Here is a 19511-nt window from a genome sequence, read left to right as displayed (position 1 = left end):
AGCCAGGGCTTGCCACACATTTACCACCCAGGTGTTGAGGAAGGACAGCCCTGGGCTTTTTCCTAGCTTTTCCAGTTCAGGGTGACTAGTTCTGAGGCTTTGTCCAAGTTATTTAATTAACCCTGCAGACCTTCAGGGTCTTTACTGATTGAAATGAGATTATTGGGGAAGATAGTGATAATGTAAAGCACCTGACCCATAATAGCCATTCCCTATTGTCTTTTAAAAAGCAGTTTCATGTAATTTAGAGGTGAAGATTTAAAATTATGTTACAAAAATTATGTTACAAAAATTATAGTGCTAGATGTTTTCAGGTAATATCAGTGCTTCCTGATAAATCTTTTTTTTTTCCCTCAAGTTATTTCATGAGTAGCTAAGATTCTTTTTGCACATCGAGATAAGAAAACTGAGGCTCAGAGAGACACATAATATCCTGGTAAGACTCAGGACGGTTGGCCTATGGACTCTTACTCTACTGAGGTCTAGGTCAAAGATACATAGGTTGGCAAAGGGTAACTGCACATCCGGTATCTATTTCTGGTTTGTTCCTGATTTAAACACCAAGGTTTTTGGTTTGGTTTTGTTTATTAAACTAGCCCCCAAATAAATAGATGCCAAAGTCATTGTGTTGGGAAATTGCTCATTAAGGACCCTGTCCCATATTTCTTAGACTTAAAGATTTCAGACTGAAATCAGAGTCTTTGGGAACGAAGAACAAATGTATAGTATCGTTGGTCAGCCTAATGTTTCTTTCTCAATTCTTTGTGAATCTCAGCAAATAATTAGAACAGCTCATGGTTTTATAAACTTCACTTTTTAAAATGGTGTTAATAGGTTGTGTTCTGTATTGGGATTTGGAAGTAATTATAAATTGATAATGGGATATTCTTTCTTGATTGCTCTTCTCTTAAAAATAGAATAGTCTGTTTAGTAGACTCTTCTTACTTGACCTCAAGTCCCCTTGGAAGGGAGTTATCTATGCTTTTGCTGTTCTCTATTGTGACACCTGGCAGAGTAGATAGTTTGTAAATGTTGGCAAGTGATGCATATAGGTCTTTCTTCAGATTATCCAGGAAACTGCCCTTTTCTGGAATCTTACAGATTTTGTTGTTTGTTGTTTGAACTTTTTTCCTGATGTATAACATATATGGAAAAGTGTGCAGACGTAAGTATGCAACTCAGGCTGAGTGCAGTGGCTTACACCTGTAATCCCAGCATTTTGGGAGGCTGAGGCAGGAGGATCACTTGAGTCCAGGAGTTTGAGACCAGCCTGGGCAACATAGTGGGACCCCGTCTCTACAAAAAGAATTTTTTTAATTAGCTGGACATGGTTACATGCTCCTGTAGTCTGAGCTACTCAAGAGCCTCAGGTGGGAGGATCGCTTGAACCCAGAAGGTTGGGGCTGCAGTGAGCTGTGATTGCACCACTGTACCCCAGCCTGTACACCCAGCCTGGGCAACACAGTGAGACTCTGTCTCAAAAAATAAAAATATTTTTTAAAAGTGTACAACTCAATCATCACAAATGGAACACACCCAGATGAGGAAACAGAACATTACCAGCACCCCAGAAATCCTCTCTGTGGTCCTTTCTGGTCACTACCCCTATCAACAAGGGAAACCACCGTCTTGACATCCAGTATCATAAATTAATTTTGCCTGTTTTTGAACTTTACGTAAATGGAGTCATACAATATCTACTGTTGTTTCTAGGTGCTTTTATGTAACCTTTTGTATACTATTGGATGTACTTTTAAGCCATTCATTCTCATGGCTAAATAGTATAACTGCAATTTGTTTATCCATTCTAGTATTAGTGAACCTTTGAGTAGTTTCCAGTTCTTTTATAAATAGTGCTATTGTGAGCATTTTTGTGTTTTGGTGAGCACATATTTACATCTCTGTTGGGTACACCTAAGAGGGGAATGGCTGAACCAGAGGGTATGCATGTGTTCCGCATTAGTAGATACTGCCAAACTGTTTTCCAAAATGGTTGTATTGGTGTTGGTGTACCCTCCCACCAGCAGTATGTGAGAATTCCATTTGTTCCATATCTTTGCCACATGTGATGTTTCTGTCCATTCCAGTGTGTATGTGGAACCTTGTGTTTTTATAGGCCTTTCCCATATAATTTCCTTCAAAAGAATGAAAAGGTGATATCTTCACATGGATAGACACTTTGTCCACCCTCTTTATAGGAGAATACACAACGTAAAAGGCATAAAAGACAGGTTTTGGTATTCAGCAGGCTTTGGGTCTCCAAGCCTGGGCTTCCTCATTATGAAATATCATTTTTTTGTTGTTTTTTTGAAACAGAGTCTCACTCTGTCACCCAGGCTGGAGTGGAGTGGCGTGATTCTCGTGATCTTGTGATCCGCCCGCCTTAGCCTCCTGAATAACTGGGATTACAGGCATGCGCCACCGTGCCCAGTTAATCCTTGTATTTTTAGTAGAAATGGGGTTTCACTATGTTGGCCGGGCTGGTCTCGAACTCCTGACCTCAAGTGATCTACCCTCCTCCCCTTCCCAAAGTGCTGGGATTACAGGTGTGAGCCACTGTGTCTGGCCATGAAATGCCTTTCTTGAAAAACTGTTGTTGTAAGGAATGTAGAATATGTAAAGTGGCCAGCCTGGTGCCTAGCATAGTGTACACAATCAGCACATTCTAGCATTCTTTGTGCGATTGTTGGTGTTTGGTAAGATACACATTTTTACTTTAATCATTTTGATATGGATCCATCCCTTTTTAAGTGTTTTCCTTGATTTATAAAGTATCGTTAGGAATCAAAAAAATCTTTGCATATAAATAGAGGAGATAATTAAGGGAGTTTGATGATATCTAAAACATTCTTTTCTGGGCACCTTATTGTCAGGAATAAGGTCATTGGAATACAGAGTCATTAGTTAAGAAGGCAGTTTCACATCATTTTGAGCTGACCTTAGCACTTGAAGGAAAATGTCCAAATTTGGGTAATATAATATAAAGAGAGGCTCAAAGCTCTTTTTTTTTTTTCTTAGCAAAAAGTACGCTAGGATATAGTGGTTTCTGAAACATGATTTTCCCCCATGCCTTCCAATAATAGGAGTTTCCGCCAGTTCTTTCTAAAGGAGACATTGGTAATATCTGTTCCTAGCAAGTTTTTTTTTTGAGACAGAGTCTTGCTCTATTGCCCAGGCTGGAGTGCAGTGGTGCAATCTCGGCTCACTGCAAGCTCCACCTCCTGGGTTCACGCCATTCTCCTGCCTCAGCCTCCCGAGTAGCTGGGACTACAGGCGCCTGCAACCACGCCCAGCTAATTTTTATATTTTTAGTAGATACGGGGTTTCACTGTGTTAGCCAGGATGGTCTGGATCTCCTGATCTTGTGATCCGCCCGCCTCGGCCTCCCAAAGTACTGGGATTACAGGCGTGAGCCACTGCGCCCGGCCCCCCTAGCAAGTTTTAATAAAGGAAATGATGCTTCAGTAGCATAGAGTCAATTTGGGAAATTAATTTCCTTAGGATATCATTGGAAGAAAAGGGTATATTTTTTAGAGGAAAGTAGGAATTGAAAGATTGTTACTAACTCTTTAAGTTGTGGTGTGAATAAAAATGATATGCTTTGAAACAAAAATGAGACCCCTGGCTACGAATCCTCGCATCCCAGTTTTGTGTCTGCTTAGCGTGAGGAAGAACTTCCCTGTTGAGGCTTGCATGACAGCATGCAAGATTCGAGCAGTTTGGGGAATCCATGATGTACCTTAGCCAATTTTTAAAACAACATTTAAAGGTAAATTTAACCTGAGTGTAGTCTACTGACTGCTTTGTGATATTAGACATAGTCAATGGGCAATCCCTTAATGTATTGTCTGGAAAATGACTCAGCAAGAAACAGGCTCATTAGAGAAGCTGAACTGTGGCTTAATGAGTGTAGATAATGGTAACATTTCACACTATGATATGTGAACAGTGTATGTTGAACATAGTCGCTAATTTTGATAACTGTCTTAATACCATATTCCATCACTTCTCAGTCATGCATCTGTTTTACATCTCAACATCTCTCAAATCAGGATATGTCTTAAATTCAGTAGTATATCATTAACAGCATTTTAAAATTTCTTAGTAATACATAAAATGACAGTGTTTTACAATAGGTGGACTATTAGATGAAATGAAATACAGTAGAATATGAACTAACAGTTTGAAAACTGCAGACCATAGGATTCTGAACTGTATTTTGTGACTCCCTGGCAGTTTCCTTGGGGATGGACCCAGTTCACCTGTTAGGGGTTTGAGTAGGAGTTCAGGTATAGAAAGTGCTCTGCTGCTCTTTCAAAAAGATTTTTTAAAAACCTCAACTCAACAGGCCCTTGATTTTATTGTCGTGATGTATCATACACAAACTGTCTGATCTTGTGTGCTCTTCTGACAGTAGAGGAGTGTAGACCCACTCTGCTGCTCTTCCCATCCTGCACCCAAACACAACCTGTCAGTGATGCACACCCTTCCAGTTTCTCCAAGGTGCTTACATGCACATTTGTATATCTTATCGATTTATTATCACAAATAGATATTATTTTTTATATTCCTATAATTTTGCATTATGTTGTTGTACATATTTTACAACTTCTCCTAGATTGGTACACGTAGGTGTCTGTCGTTTTTTAGTAGTTATAATAGTGTTCCAGCCTATGTGTGGCTTAGGTATTCTTCTCATTTTGTCCATGGTCACACAGTCATTAGTAGGGTTAATAAGGTCACACAATTATTAGCTGGGTTGTGTTTAGGACCCTCGTCCTCTCTGGTCCCTGGTTGGTGTTTTTTTCCTGGTAGTACTGGACTTTTGCATACATATTTTAAAGCTAACTATTGTGAATTAATCACCGTGTTTCCATTTTGCTTACATAAAGCCAAAACATTCCACTTAGAAGTTAAATTCTTTTCCATCTGCAGCATCATCGTATTTTCTTACTACCCTATATTCATTTTGCTAGGAGTGCTAGTTGCATTCCTTTTTTTCTTTTTATCCCCCACCTTTGAGACAGGGTCTCTGTCACCCAGGTTGGAATACGGTGGCGCAATCTCAGCTCACTGCAACTTCCGCTTCCTAGGCTCAAATGATCCTCTCGCTTCAGCCTCCCAAGTATTATAGCTGGGACTACAGGCGCACTCCACCACACCCAGCTAATTTTTGTTTTTGTTTTTTGTAGAAACGGGTTTCGCCATGTCACCCAGGCTGGTCTTGAACTCCTGGACTCAAGCGATCCACCTGCCCCCAGCCTCCCAAAGTGCTAAGATTACAGGCATGAGCCACCACGCCCTGCCTGCATTTCGTTTTTTCTAACTAGAATATGCTTTCCTTGGAAAAGATTTTTATGCATCCCTGGATACACTTTGTACGATAGTAGGTGCTTAATAAAAGTTTGCAGTTCCCTCCTGCCACTTTCTATCCCCATCCTGTCCTGGAATGGCTGTCTTGGGAACACCATGTACTCTGATGAGACCTTTCTCAGTTTGTACTCCCAGAGGCTGCTGTTTTTCCACATATATGTCTCCAGACTCCTGGGTGAGCTGCTTGTTTTCCTCTAAAAGAAGAAACCCTGTCGTCTTCCCTGCTCTTTTGATCTCTGGCTCTCTGCTCCTGTCATCTTGTCTTGTCGTCCTTGCTATGGCTCCGCCAGACCCCACTGCAGAGAACCCCAGAGATTAGTGGCTTTCCCAGCCCTCAGGCAATCCCTGGCTGTGGAATTCCAGCTAAATATTTGCCGGTTCCTCTGTTCAGGAATGTGCAATCCTCTTGTGGATAATTGACTTTATGTGTGGTGAAATAGCGGCTTGGTCAAGGGCAACTGAAGGATAGGTACCTTTGAAAACAAGAGCATTAGGCAAAATTAATTTAAATGGAAATTTGAAGGCTGAAACCCAACTACTTTTTAAATGGATAATTTTAAAAATTAGGTTTTTAGCACTGGAAAATATTTCTCAAGGCTGTTCATGTATATTTAGCCACAACAACTGTGTCCTTGCAAAAATGCTTTAGTGCTGTTCTCCTTTTCATTTCTTTGTTTATTCTCCTTGACTAAGTTACTGGAATTAACGGGCTTAGTGCTGTGTCCTGTAAAAAGACTGTGGAATCTCCAGCTTTTGGATAGCTCTGTTTTAGAAAGGTGGCTGTCTTAGAGAACAGTCCTTAATACAGTGTTAATGGGAAGACTCAGAATGAGTCCAGAAGTATAAAATGCCCTGGCTGTGGAGGGGCTTCCATCAAACAAGGAATGTGTATTCATTGTAGAAAAACGAAATGAGACTTTCAGCCTACACAAAGTAAAATACTTTAGGTCATATTTCTGAGGTGTCCATATCTGTCCATTGTTGTTGAGCATAGGATTTGCTCCTGTGTTCGTTGTGGTGGTTTCTTTTTGTTTATAAAGTGATAACAGCTAGCATTTATTGACCATATGTTGGGCACTGTGTTGAGGTCTTCCACTTATTCCTCACAACAGTGCTGTGAGGTAGGGATTCATACTATTTTTGTCCCCATTTAACCTTCATCCCAATGCTATGTGGTGGATACCATTACCACCCCCCACTTTACAGCTAAGGAAACTGAGGCTTAAAGGGAGCAATATGCTCCAGGTCACATTGTTATAAGTAGTGGATCCAGGATTTCTTACTCCTCCTCCTTCTCTTCCCTCCTCCCTCCTCTTCCCTCCTCTACTGTTCTCTGATAACTGTTCTTGGAGAGTTACCCTGGGCTGCCCTGGCAGGCAGGATAGAGCAGTGGCAAAGAGTACAGAGTGTGGTGCCAGACTGTGGATTCAAGCCGCTGCTTCCTACTGAAGTGAACTTGGGCAAATTGCTTCACCTCTCTGTGTGCCTTTGTGTCTTCACCTGTAAGATGAATAAATAAATAAAAGTACCTACTACATAGGGTTGTGGAGTTAATAACATGGAAATTCAAACAGTGCTTGGCACATAGTAAGTGCTCATTAATAGCTATTGTTATTGTTGTAACCCAGTGGTGTTTAAATTAAATCTGTGTTTCAGGTAGGAATGCTTTCAGCTGTGAGTAGTGGAAACTTTGAGGTTTAGTAGCTTGAATAGGGGTGTATATTTCTCACCTACGAAGATGTCTGCAGGTGTGGAGAGTGTTGATGTTAATCCAGTTGCTCTGCAGTGCCATCAGGGACCCAACACCTTTCTGTCCTGATACACTACCCTCTCTGGCACATCCACCTACTTTAGGTTCACAAGATGGCTGTAGGAGCTCTAGACATTATATTTGCATTCAAGGCAGAAAGAAGGGGAGAGAGCTGAAAAGTCATGACAGTCCCCCCGCCTCAACCCTCCAGTCAATAAAAGCAGAAGCTGTCCCCAGGTATACTAGCAGGCTTGTGTTTTCATCTTATTGGCTAGAACTAGGGTGTGCCATTCCTTGCTGTAGTCGATTCTGGAAAAGGATATATTCAGTGGTTTATAGGGATCAGCACATGAGGACCTATTGTTAAATTTTCAAGGAATTTGCAATATAGTTGATATCGCCTTGAATAGCTTGAAATCTGCCATGGTGGGAGAATTTAAACCACAGACACCAGCAAATGCTAGCCATCGTCCCTTTTCCCACGAGCTGGCTGTTAAAAAACATTTACCCGCACACTATTGGGTACATTTATTAGATTGGTGCAAAAGTGATTGCCATTGAAAGTAATGGCAAAACCTGCAATCACTTTTGCACCAACCTAATAACTCTAAATGCCAGCTTGAAAGGTGGCAGAAGGTAAAGATGTGAGAAGTAGGAATTGGGAATGGTCACTGGGCCAGCCAGCAGCATCTACCAAGATCAGTGAACTGTTTAAGCTCTTTTAATACCAGTGATAGTTGGAGATCAGAACTGAGGGGACCTCTCAAGATCATCTAGGATAGCCCCTTCATTTGACTAATGGGAATCTGAGGAGGTGCTTTGCTCCAGAACCCAAAGCCAGGGAGTGAAGTGGCCCTCCTAGAACCCAGGCATCCTTGACAGTCCAGTGTTCATTCTCCAGAACCAAGGGCTTCATACTGCCTTTCTGATAACTCCCCTTCCCTTTCTTCCCAACTCCTGGTGCATGCCCACTGTACTCTTCCTTTTACCAGCTTCATAGTGCTGGGAAGCTTGGCTGTTATCATCTCCATTGGTTTCACAGAAAGCCTAGTTTAAACTGATTTATTTTAGATTTTAGTGTATAGAACATTCAGCTTTTTTTAATAAATAAGATAAGCTTAAAGAATTTGATCTCTGCTATGCTACAGTACAAACTAATCAGTGGGAACTTAAGAATTTACCTAATTTTGATCTGTATTTCTTTACAGAACGAATAAGCTTAACTAAAGATGAATATTCTTTCTTAAAAAAGACTGAAACTTTTTTCATACACAGTCATGCACTGCATGTGTGATGGTGGCTGGCTTCATAAGTTTATATCATATTTTTATGTGCCTTTTCTATATTTAATTGTGGTTAAATATATACATACTTACCATTGTGTTACAGTTGCCTACAGTATCCAGTATAGTAATAGGTTGTACAGGTATGTAGCCTAGGAGCAATAAGCTATGCATACAGCGTAGGTGTGGAGTGGGCTAAACCATCTGGTATGTGTAAGTATACTTTATGAAGTCCACACAATGACGAAATCTCCTAATGATGCATTTCTCAGAACCTGTCCTCATTGTTAAGTAATATATGACTGTATTTTTATCTGACTCTCCTCTTCAGATTGTAAGCTCTTTGGGGACAGGCTTTGCAGGCTGGCTTGTTTTTGTTCTTATGGAGATGGATATACACACAGCTGTGCATGTGGCAGACACTTAGCAAATATTAACTGAATGAAGGTCCAACTTGCACTCGTCTCACATCTTCAGATAACAGAAAAGTAATCAGCAACTGTTGTCTTACTGTGGACCCAAGTGTGGAAATGTCTGAATCAGGTGTTTGACTCTCTAAACTGCTTTCCCTCAACTGCTTGATACGATTAATGAAAAAGAGGCCCACTGATAAAAACAATGGCCTCACTAGTGTGAAGACAAGGGGAAGCTTGAGATTGAAACAGAATGTTGGAAAGATATACATTTCCAGAAACAGTCATTGAGATATCGATAGGGTTTATCCAGCCCCTCACTCTTTTTTAATTAATCCAGTCCCATGCCTGCTCTCTTCTCATGTGTTCACAGTAAAAGTTGCATGTTATTGAAATCCCTAAAATCATCATTTTGAGGAAGTCCTAACTAGGAAACAGACTCTCGACAGCTCTGTCAAAGACAAGAATATGTTTATGTGATTTTATTTCTTCACATGGCTGAATACTGTCCCTAACTGATTCTGAATATGTATTTATCCACAGCCAAGCTACATCAGTGACGTGGGACCCCCTGGTCGAAGCTCTCTGGATAGCATTGAGATGGCCTATGCGCGGCAGGTGAGTGTGCTCTCAAGGGGGATTAAGCCAGGAAATTCCTTTGTGAACCTCTAGAGAATAAAAGGGAACAAAAACTTGTAAAAGTCAAACCCTGAAAGCAAGTTGTATTTTTTCATTTAGAGGACTAGTTAATATTTTACCATAGGCCACTGGAGAATTCTATCAAATAGGGTAATAGAATTACTCACATTTGATTTGAGGAAATTGAAATCTGTCCTTTACACTGACCACAGCATCTCAGTATGCATTTTTGGCAACAGTCCCATGTACAGTAAAGCTTCAGGTAACTGCGCTGCTTAGCAAATGGAGTTCTGTATTAACTGACTTACCTGGTAAGCTGGTGGTATTAACAAATCCTTTTTTCACTCTTTGTCGAGAGAAATTTTCTAAATGCTTTTCTGTCTTGATAAGCATAGTGTATTCACTACTTAATACCACTGTTGTCCTAGAAAAGCTCATAATATTTTAGGGGTCATCCTTCTGGTTGTAGATGAGGACCGTCCAATAATATGGATATGGATTGAGATGCTTTGTGGTAAGCACAGGAATTCTTTTGGACTGAAACCACCCTGAGGACCATACATAACCTGGAACTGACTTTTTAAATAAAGCAGTGCCAGCTGACTTTGTGCTTTATTGTAATTTGCTGCTTTTCCCCACAAAGTACAAAGAAGGAAAAATATTCCTGTTTCTTGAATTGAGGGCAGTGGGCCTTCATCCCCTTAAGATTATCCTCCACCAGCAGTGGTCCAGGAATATCTGCTCAGCCATTATCACCTCCTGGATTCTTTGAGGGGGTACCGGGGGTCCCACTTATGGCCCTCAACATTACCCACCTCATCCTCCTCCAGCCTGGAGTAGGGTGGTTGGAGGCAAAAACAGAGCAGCTATGGAGGTGAGCAGGAGGCAGTGAGAAACTGTTAGACCCTGTGCTCTTTTACCAAGGTCCCTCTCTTCAACTGCCAGTTATTTAGTCAGTGGAGTTCCACATGAATTGAGTTACCTGGTTAGCTGATGGTATTATCAGAAGTCCCTCTTTTACCCTTTCTTGAGAGAAATTTTCTAAATGTCTTTTTAAAAATCTCTCTTCTTTGGGGTGCCATTGCCACTTCAAACTCCAGACAGCTGAAGCCCCCAGCTTCATCAACTTCCCACACATGAGATCCCCTCCTTCCAACCCCCTCATGTTTTGCCACTGGCCTTCATTTATTTCCTCCTGCTCCAATTTTATACCTCTCTCTTTTTATTCCCCCTGTGCATCTGCATCCTTTACTCGTCACCTTCATTGTATGGCTGACTCCTCTATTGCCATGGAGAGAGTCCTGATGAATTACAGGCTTCTGAAGAGAGAGACTGTGTCTTCTACACCTGCAAGGACTAAAGATGTCATTAACATTTCATAGCACATACAACACCGAAATATTGTGTCTGTTTACACGGCTGTCCTCTCCACTAAAGAGTGAAGCTTTATATCCCATGTTGAACAGTACCTTGCAAAGGAAGGCCTGTAAGAAATGCTCATTGAGTGAATAAGTACTACATCATGGTTTAAAACCATTTTATTGATTGGTTGGTTGGGTGCTTGAGACGGAGTCTTGCTCTTTCACCCAGGGTGGAGTGCAAGTGGTGCGATCTCAGCTCACTGAAGCCTCCGCCTCTGCCTCCCAGATTCAAGCGGTTCTTCTGTCTCAGCCTCCGAAGTAGCTGGGATTACAGGCATGCACCACCACACCTGGCTAATTTTTGTATTTTTAGTACATACCGGGGTTTCACCATGTTGGCCACGCTGGTCTTGAGCTCCTGACCTCAGATGATCCACCCGCCTCTATCGGGAGAACCCGCTCCCGATATTTACGTGGGTTCTTTTCTGTTTCTTAAGTGTCTCGGCTGGTTTGAGAAATAAAGGGAAAGAGCACAAGAGAGAGAAATTTAAAGCTGGGTGTCTGGGTGAGACATCACATGTCGGCAGGATCTGTGATGTACCCCAAGCCATAAAACCAACAAGTTTTTATTAGCGATTTTCAAAAGGGGAGTGAGTGCACGAATAGGGTGTGGGTCACAGAGATCACATGCTTCACAAGATAATAAAATATCACAAGGCAAATGGAGGCAGGGCGAGATCACAGGACCACTGGATGAGGCAAAATTAAAATTGCTAATGAAGTTTCGGGCACGCATTGTCGTTGATAACATCTTATCAGGAAATAGGGTGTGAGAGCAGACAACCTGTCTGACCAAAATTTATTAGGCGGGAATTTCCTCGTCCTAATATGCCTGGGAGCTCTACAGGAGACCAGGGCTTATTTCATCCCTTCGGCTTCGACCATAAAAGACAGCACACCTTAAAGGGGCCGTCTGTAAGCCTACCTTCAGGGCGCATTCTCTTTCTCAGGGATGCTCCTTGCTGAGAAAAAGAATTCAACAATATTTCTCCTATTTGCTTTTGAAAGAGGAGAAATGTAGCTCTGTTCTGTCTGGCTCACCAGCGGCCAGTTCAAAGTTACCTCTCTTGTTCCCTGAACATCGCTGTTATCCTGTTCTATTTTCAAGATGCCCAGATTTCATATTGTTCAAACACATATGCTCTGCACAAAATTTGTGTGCAGTTAACGCAATCACAGGGTCCTGAGGCGACATTCATCCTCCTCAGTTTACGAAGAAGATGACGGGATTAAGAGATTAAAGACAGGCATAGGAAATTATAAAAGTATTAATTTGGGGAACTAATAAATGTCCATGAAATCTTCACAATTTATGTTCTTCTGCCGCGGCTTCAGCCGGTCCCTCCATTCAGAGTCCCTGACTTCCCGCAACACGCCTCGGCCTCCCAAAGTGCTGGGATTATAGGCATGAGCCACTGCGCCCAGCAAAACCATTTAATCTTCATAACAGCCCTGGAAGATGAATGATACTGATGTTCCCCATTTAACGTGGAGGAAACTACAGTTCAGCAGAGTCGTGATTTGTCTAACATCACTACTTTGGGAGAGCAAAGACTTCATATACAAAGTGGAATCTTCCACAAGAAGATTTAGAACTTAACTAGTTAAGATTTAGAGCTTACAGTTCTAAATCTTAACTAGTTAAGTCCTGTTCACTTCCGTAGTAGGATTTAACTAGTTCTAAATCTGGAAGAGTGAATTTACGATTTCTACTATCATCATTTTAGCTCCTTGAAAATAAAATCCAAAGTAAGAGTGGTTTTCCCATAGCTTAAATATCACATAGTTCATTTTCCTTAAGAAAATCTTGGCCGGGCACGGTGGCTCAAGCCTGTAATCCCAGCACTTTGGGAGGCCGAGACGGGCGGATCACGAGGTCAGGAGATCGAGACCATCCTGGTTAACACGGTGAAACCCCGTCTCTACTAAAAAATACAAAAAATTAGCCGGGCGCGGTGGTGGGCGCCTGTAGTCCCAGCTACTCGGGAGGCTGAGGCAGGAGAATGGCGTGAACCCGGGAGGCGGAGCTTGCAGTGAGCTGAGATCCGGCCACTGCACTCCAGCCCGGGCGACAGAGCGAGACTCTGTCTCAAAAAAAAAAAAAAAAAAAAAAAAAGAAAATCTTACCTGAAGAACAGAGATTCTTTCCAGGAGAAATGGATATTCCACATGTGCCTCTCCTGCTATTCTAACACTTGTGGAGGGAGGCAGTGCCCAACATTCCTCACTCCATCCATGAACCCTATACCAGGGCCATTCCGTCATTTTGAAAGAATTGAGTCCTTTGCCTTGGTTATTAGAAAGCAGCAGCCAGACCCTTCCATTCTCCTGTCTTCCCCGGGTGCTTCCTCACTAGGACAGAGAGGCATAGACCTGCCTGTGGTTCTTCTCCCCCTGGACCCCGCTGCTCCCATTCCTCAGGTGTTTGGAAGCGGGGGTGGCAGTTAGCTTTAGTGTGTTATCCACAGCCCCAGCACAACTGGGGAGCTGGCCAGTGTGCATGGCTCAGCCACTCCAAGGAAGGAAAGGTTGGCTGAAGTTTCTGCCGGCCATTGCCTGCTTCAGGGGGTTTTAAAAAGAGAAAGTAGATACTGTGCCATTTACTTTGCTTTTTATCATTTCAGATTTATATCTATAATGAGAAAATTGTAAACGGACACCTGCAGCCTAACCTGGTGGACCTTTGTTCTTCCGTCGCAGAGCTGGATGATAAGGTAGAACCTAGAGCTAACTCAAGTAGAAACCGGGGTCCAGTGTTTTGATGGGGCTAGCAGCTTGCCGACTTGGCTGAAATGTGCTGTGGAAACACCCCATTCTGTGGAATGAAATGTTAACTGTTCCTCAGAGTTTTATTTTAAATAACTTTGGGTGGTTTTCTTGATGATGAATTTTTAAAAATGCGTCTTCAAAAGGCCCTGCCAGTATCAATTGATAGTCACAAGAGTTCTCTTCAAGCCGTATTTGCTTTGAAGTCCCATCAAGCTTTTACTCCCCACTTACCAGTTTCCCTCCTTACACAAGCAATAGACTCCTTAATGAGAGCTGAATTGTCAAGGTGATGGCTTTTCACACCTGTGAGCCCTCGAACTTGACTCAGGTGGGACTTTTGTGAGCATTCTTGATGTACCACTGGTTCTATTCCTCTGACAAACACATATACTGCCTTTATTTATTCTCCTCCCTCACCCCTTACTCCTGGCCAGTTTTCTGCTCCAAGGGGCAAAAAAATAAAAATAAAATAAAAAAATAAGTGGATGGATGACTACTTGGTAGGTGGCTAGGAGGAAGGAAGAAAGGAGGGAAGGCTATTATGGAAGAAAGCACCCATACACAGATTTTTTTTGTCTTTTAAAAACTTGCTCAGCCCAGTGTGGTGGCTCACACCTGTAACCCTAGCACGTTTTGAGGCTGAGTTTGGTGGATTGCTTGCACCCAGGAGTTCAAGACCAGCTTGGGCAACATGGCAAGACCTCCTCTCTACAAAAAATAGAAAAATTAACCGGGTGTGGTGGCATGCACCTGTAGTCTCAGCTGCTTGAGAGGCTGAGGTGGGAGGATTACCTGAGTCCAGGGAGGTCAAGGCTGCAGGGAACCATGATCATGCCAGTGTACCCCAGCCTGGGTGACAAAGAGTGAGGCCCTGTCTCAAAAAAAAGTATCTAACTTTTAATTTTTTTTTTCTTTTTTTTTTTTTTTTTTTTTTTTTGAGATGGAGTTTCACTCTTGTTGCCCAGGCTGGAGTACAATGGTGAGATCTGGGCTCACTGCAGCCTCCACCTCCTGGGTTCAAGTAATTCTCCTACCTCAGCCTCCCGAGTAGCTGGGACTACAGTCACCTGCCACCATGCCTGGCTAATTGTTTGTATTTTTAGTAGAGACGGGGTTTCACCATGTTGGCTAGGATGGTCTCGAACTTAATTTTTTTAAATAGTAAAATATAAGATAACCTAAACAGATCTAAAGAAGAAAGTCAGGTTTCACCAATCATTCCACCACCTAGGAAGAGTCACATTTGTCTGGACAGTCTGAAGTTTTAATTTTTGAGAGAGACCATGAAAACAGGCTTTTCTCTTTTGCTTTGGAACAAGTACAAACCTTTTTCTCCAATCAGTGCTATCCTCTAAGGATTCATACATTTAAAGTATTGCCAAGGGTTCAGGGAACACGTTGTTTTTAAGGAGCGATTTACAGGCAGAAGGATTCTGGGGAGAGGGAGTCCCAGCTGTGTGGTGGTAACACAGAGGAAAGAACGCCCGCTCCTTTCCTGGGAGGCATCTTTTGAAGGGAGTGAGTGGGAAGGAAAATGGGAGGCTGTGACACTCACCAAGTAAGGTAAAAGCGGTGGCCCCTGGAGCGTCTCTGGGAGGACGAAACCTGTATTATTAGGTTAAACTCTTATTTTAAGCCTTTAGAAACTCAGATAACCTTGTAAGGACTGAAATGCAGCTCTTGGAGTTTAAACTCCTAGAACTTTGGATGACCGTAAATGGATTCCTGCTCTCTGAAGGGATAACCCGCTGAGATTCAGTGTTCTTGCAACTTGTGTGTAGTTTTAATTATGTATGTGGTTATGTCAGACCTGGAATAGTAATTGATATGAAAACCAACTCAGGGCAGGGGTAGGGGGTGCTTATCGGTGGATGGAACTCTGAAGTCTGGCCAGCAGAGGCGCATCTTCTGCACTGAGCTTAAGCCTAGCAGTCACAGACAGATGACATTAACCTCATCCCCCACCTTACTCTGCCAGCCTTGGAGGTCAGAGTGCCACAAAGAACCACATAATTTCTCTGACCCTGCAGCATTGTCACATGCAGTATTGTTTATATGCAGAGCATTTCTGACATGTGGACCATGGTAAAACAAATGACAGACGTGTTGTTGACACCGGCAACTGATGCCCTGAAGAACCGCAGCAGCGTGGAAGTGCGCATGGAGTTTGTCAGGCAGGCCTTGGCGTACCTTGAGCAGAGGTAAGGCAGCAATAGCACAGTGGGGCTGGCTTTCAAATCCCTTGCAGTCAACCGTTTCTCAGATCTTAAGTTGTCCTCAGGTTAAGTGTGCTGTAGCTGGTATAATTTAAGATTTATTATGGTCGGGCGCGGTGGCTCACGCCTGTAATCCCAGCACTTTGGGAGGCCAAGGCGGGCGGATGAGGTCAGGAGATCGAGACCATCCTGGCTAACACGGTGAAACCCCGTCTCTACTAAAAATACAAAAAATTAGCCGGGCGTGGTGGCGGGCGCCTGTAGTCCCAGCTACTCGGAGGCTGAAGCAGGAGAATGGCGTGAACCTGGGAGGCGGAGCTTGCAGTGAGCCGAGATGGCGCCACCGCACTCCAGCCTGGGCGACAAAGCGAGACTCTGTCTCAAAAAAAAAAAAAAAAAAAAAAAAGATTTATTATGTTAAATTGAACAAGGCTCAGAGTTGTAATCTTGTTTCAGAAATCCTGTTTTACTTACCTACCAGGACTGTTTCTGCAGTCACACATTAAAATAAAAATCACACATTAAAAAATCATGGTAGGTGAGCACTGTTCGAATTCCCTTTTTCTTTCTCCATACTCTGTCTCTTAATACGTAAAGCCATAGTGCCTTAGGTCATAATCTTTTTCTAATGTGGTTCAGCCATTACTCCTTAGGCTCTTTTTTTTTCTCTCCACATTCTAATTTTACTCCCAGGCATGTTACTACCTTCAAACCCTAGGAAAACTCCTTTCCCCTTATTTTCTGACTCTACTTGGTTAATTCCCCTAAGTCAGGGTCATTCCCAGCTGATAATGCCTGTGATTTATGCCTGGGTTTCTTTGCCACTTCCTCACCAATCAGAGCTGGTCACTGAGGGGTTTGTGGCAGTGCCTTTGTGCCCAAAGTATTGTTCCCTTCGTTAGTAGGACCCATGCCATCATCCCTCCCTGTGGATACTCCTTCCAATTCTGAATTGGCCAGCAGGGATTGCCATGAGTGTGCAATAGAATCTCTTTATTTTAGAGACAGGGTGCTGGGCCCCTCCCTGCTGGCTTGAGAAGAGAAAGCCAAGTTGAATACACTTGCAAAATTACAGGCCTTTGCCACTGAGCCTCTGCACCTGCCAGCAGCCTTGCAGTGAGATCGCCTTTTGTCAATAAAACAATACTTCCTTAGGAAGTCAGAAGATTTCCTTGTATGTTACTGAGGTAATTCAAACTTGGTACAGCGGAGAATAGGTTTTTATACCAAATACTATATTAATTAGACGAGAGCTACTGAAATGAACACCATCAGACACATTACACTCACTAGCTTCCATTCCCTGGTTAAGAAAAATCTGGAGCTCAAAATGGATTTTTATTCTCCTAGTATAGGAATAAAGGGTTTATAAAATAATTCTTCTAAGCGTTGGCTGAATTTTTGTGATTGTTTTGGGTTTATCAATCTTCAGCCGTAAAGAACCTACATATGTAGCAGCATTTATTCGTTACCAGTCGGCAAAATGAGTCAGAACTTCTTATGCTATACAAAAACTTCTAGGAATTTTTTTTTTTTTTTTTTTGTAAGACAGGGTCTGGCTCTGTCACCCATGCTGGAGTGTGGTGGCATAATCTGGGCTCGCTGCAACTTCTCCCTCCCAGGCTCAAGCAGTCCTCCCACCTCAGCCTCCTGAGGTGTGTGCTACCATGCGCAGCTTTTTTTTTTTTTTGGAGATGGAGTTTCGCTCTTGTTGCCCAGGCTGTAGTGTAATGGTGTGCTCTTGGCTCTGTGCAACCTCCACCTCTCAGGTTCAAGCGATTCTCCTGCCTCAGCCTCTTGAGTAGCATGGTAGCCTGCCACCATGCCCAGCTAATTTTTGTATTTTTAGTAGAGATGGGGTTTCACCATGTTGGCCAGGCTAGTCTCGAACTCCTGACCTCAGGTGATCCACTGGGTTCGGCTTCCCAAAGTGCTAGGATTACAGGCGTAAGCCACCGTGCCTGGCTTAGGATTTTTTTTTATTTTTATTTATTTTTTTCAGTGAGTGTAAGTGTATGACTGCTCATGACTGCTTTTTTCTTGATCACTCTAATCCTTAACACTGGTGCTTGACTTCACCAGTGGTACTAGGCTGCTTTCCTTGGTTTTAAATCGCTGGTAAGCCAGTCCATTTCTTTAAGTCTTTTCGTTTAGTTTTTAAAAGTATCTTGTTCCATTAATTTCTTTAACAGTGCTTCTTGGAGCTATTTGGGAATTTCCTTTCATAATTGTAATCTTAAGTTTATTTTTCACTCTAGTGGCATCACTCTCTGATGGCATCTTTTGTAAGCATTCATTGTCACCTTTGATAAAGGGGATATTTTAGAATAATTATACTCAGTGTTAAAATATTTTTCTCTGCTGCTCATTCACTGACAGTATGCATATAATAGTTCAAGTGATACAATGCACCAGATGGCAAAGTAGACCGGTCCTAAATAATTTTTCAATTATAAGGCTGAAATGTTGTGAAAATGTAGGATTGGTCTGTCTCTTCCCTGCCACATTCCAAGATTTAAGGCATGATATATATATCTTAGCCCTCAAGGAATTTAGACTTCTTCAGTTTAGGCCCTTGTCAGCACATGGACTGTCTTAATTCAAATTGGAAGAGACCATAGTGGGCATCTGTTTGTCCTGGCTGCTACAGGACTCCTCAATTTCTTATCCAACCTCTGCTTATAAATACTTCCAGGCCAGGCGCAGTGGCTCATGCCTGTAATCCCAGCACTTTGAGAGGCCACGGTGGATGGATCACCTGAGGTTGGGGGTTCGAGACCAGCCTGGCCAACATCGTGAAACCCCGATTATACAAAAATACAAAAATTAGCTGGGCATGGTGGTACACGCTTGGCACAAGTCCCAGCTACTTGGGAGGCTGAGGCAGGAGAATCACTTGAACCTAGGAGGCAGAGGGTGCAGTGAGCCGAGGTCATGCCACTGCATTCCAACCTGGGCAACAAAGCAAGACTCTGTCTAAAATAAATAAATAAATAAAAATTCCAGTGATGGGGAACTCATTAACATTTGTTAAATTTTGTTTGTTTTTCATTATAAAAATGATACATGCTTATTATAGAAACTTTGGAAGATGCTAAAAATAAGACTTGAAAAAAGAGGGGAGGACCCGTATACCATCTAGAGGCTCCTATTACCTTGTTATATTTCTTTTTTCCCCCCTGTTCTTGAAGTCTGAGTATTTTTTTTTTATAACCGCATAAAATTTCATTGAGTCAGCCGGGCATGGTGGCTTATGCCTGTAATCTCAGCACTTTGAGAGGCCGAGGCGGGCGGATCACGAGGTCAGGAGATTGAGACCACCCTGGCCGACACGGTGAAACCCCTTCTGTACTAAAAATACTAAAATTAGCCGGGCATGATGGCACGCACCTGTAGACCCAGCTAGTCAGGAGGCTGAGGCAGGAGAATCACTTGAACCCGCAGGGCAGAGGTTGCAGTGAGCCGAGATGGCACCACTGTACTCCAGCCTGGGGATAGAACGAGACTCCGTCTCAAAAAAAAAAAAAATTTTTTTTTGTTGAGTCTGTTTCCTGTTATTAAGATTTAGGTTGTTTGTTTCACTCTCTCTGTTGTTTTACTTAACCTGGTGTTGAAAACCTGACTTTTTGAGGTAGTCTGTGGTTTTT

General features: G+C 42.5%; 3 protein-coding genes across 9 annotated transcripts in view; 1 reads left to right on the top strand and 2 right to left on the bottom strand.

The window, feature by feature from the left end:
• The window catches only part of LOC126943920 (metallothionein-2), a 170442-nt gene extending 161052 nt beyond the window's left edge, over window positions 1-9390 (bottom strand). The window contains exon 1 of the mRNA XM_050773166.1: window positions 9387-9390. The gene's annotated coding sequence lies outside the window, so the exon portion shown is untranslated. The remainder of the gene's footprint in view (window positions 1-9386) is intronic.
• LOC126943899 (metallothionein-1E-like) overlaps window positions 1-19511 on the bottom strand; it is a 374938-nt gene that overhangs the window by 154582 nt on the left and 200845 nt on the right. The gene's annotated exons all lie outside the window — the stretch shown is intronic.
• NUP93 (nucleoporin 93) overlaps window positions 1-19511 on the top strand; it is a 113511-nt gene that overhangs the window by 76615 nt on the left and 17385 nt on the right. For all 6 annotated transcript variants that reach the window (XM_050772897.1, XM_050772895.1, XM_050772898.1 and 3 more), the window contains 3 exons: window positions 9363-9437; window positions 13504-13593; window positions 15710-15849. In XM_050772897.1, coding sequence (XP_050628854.1) covers window positions 9363-9437; window positions 13504-13593; window positions 15710-15849 — 305 coding nt within the window. The remainder of the gene's footprint in view (window positions 1-9362; window positions 9438-13503; window positions 13594-15709; window positions 15850-19511) is intronic.

Source organism: Macaca thibetana, chromosome 20 (assembly GCF_024542745.1).
Source record: "Macaca thibetana thibetana isolate TM-01 chromosome 20, ASM2454274v1, whole genome shotgun sequence".
NCBI classification, from domain to species: Eukaryota; Metazoa; Chordata; class Mammalia; order Primates; family Cercopithecidae; genus Macaca; species Macaca thibetana.
This window is presented reverse-complemented; position numbering and strand designations above follow the sequence as displayed.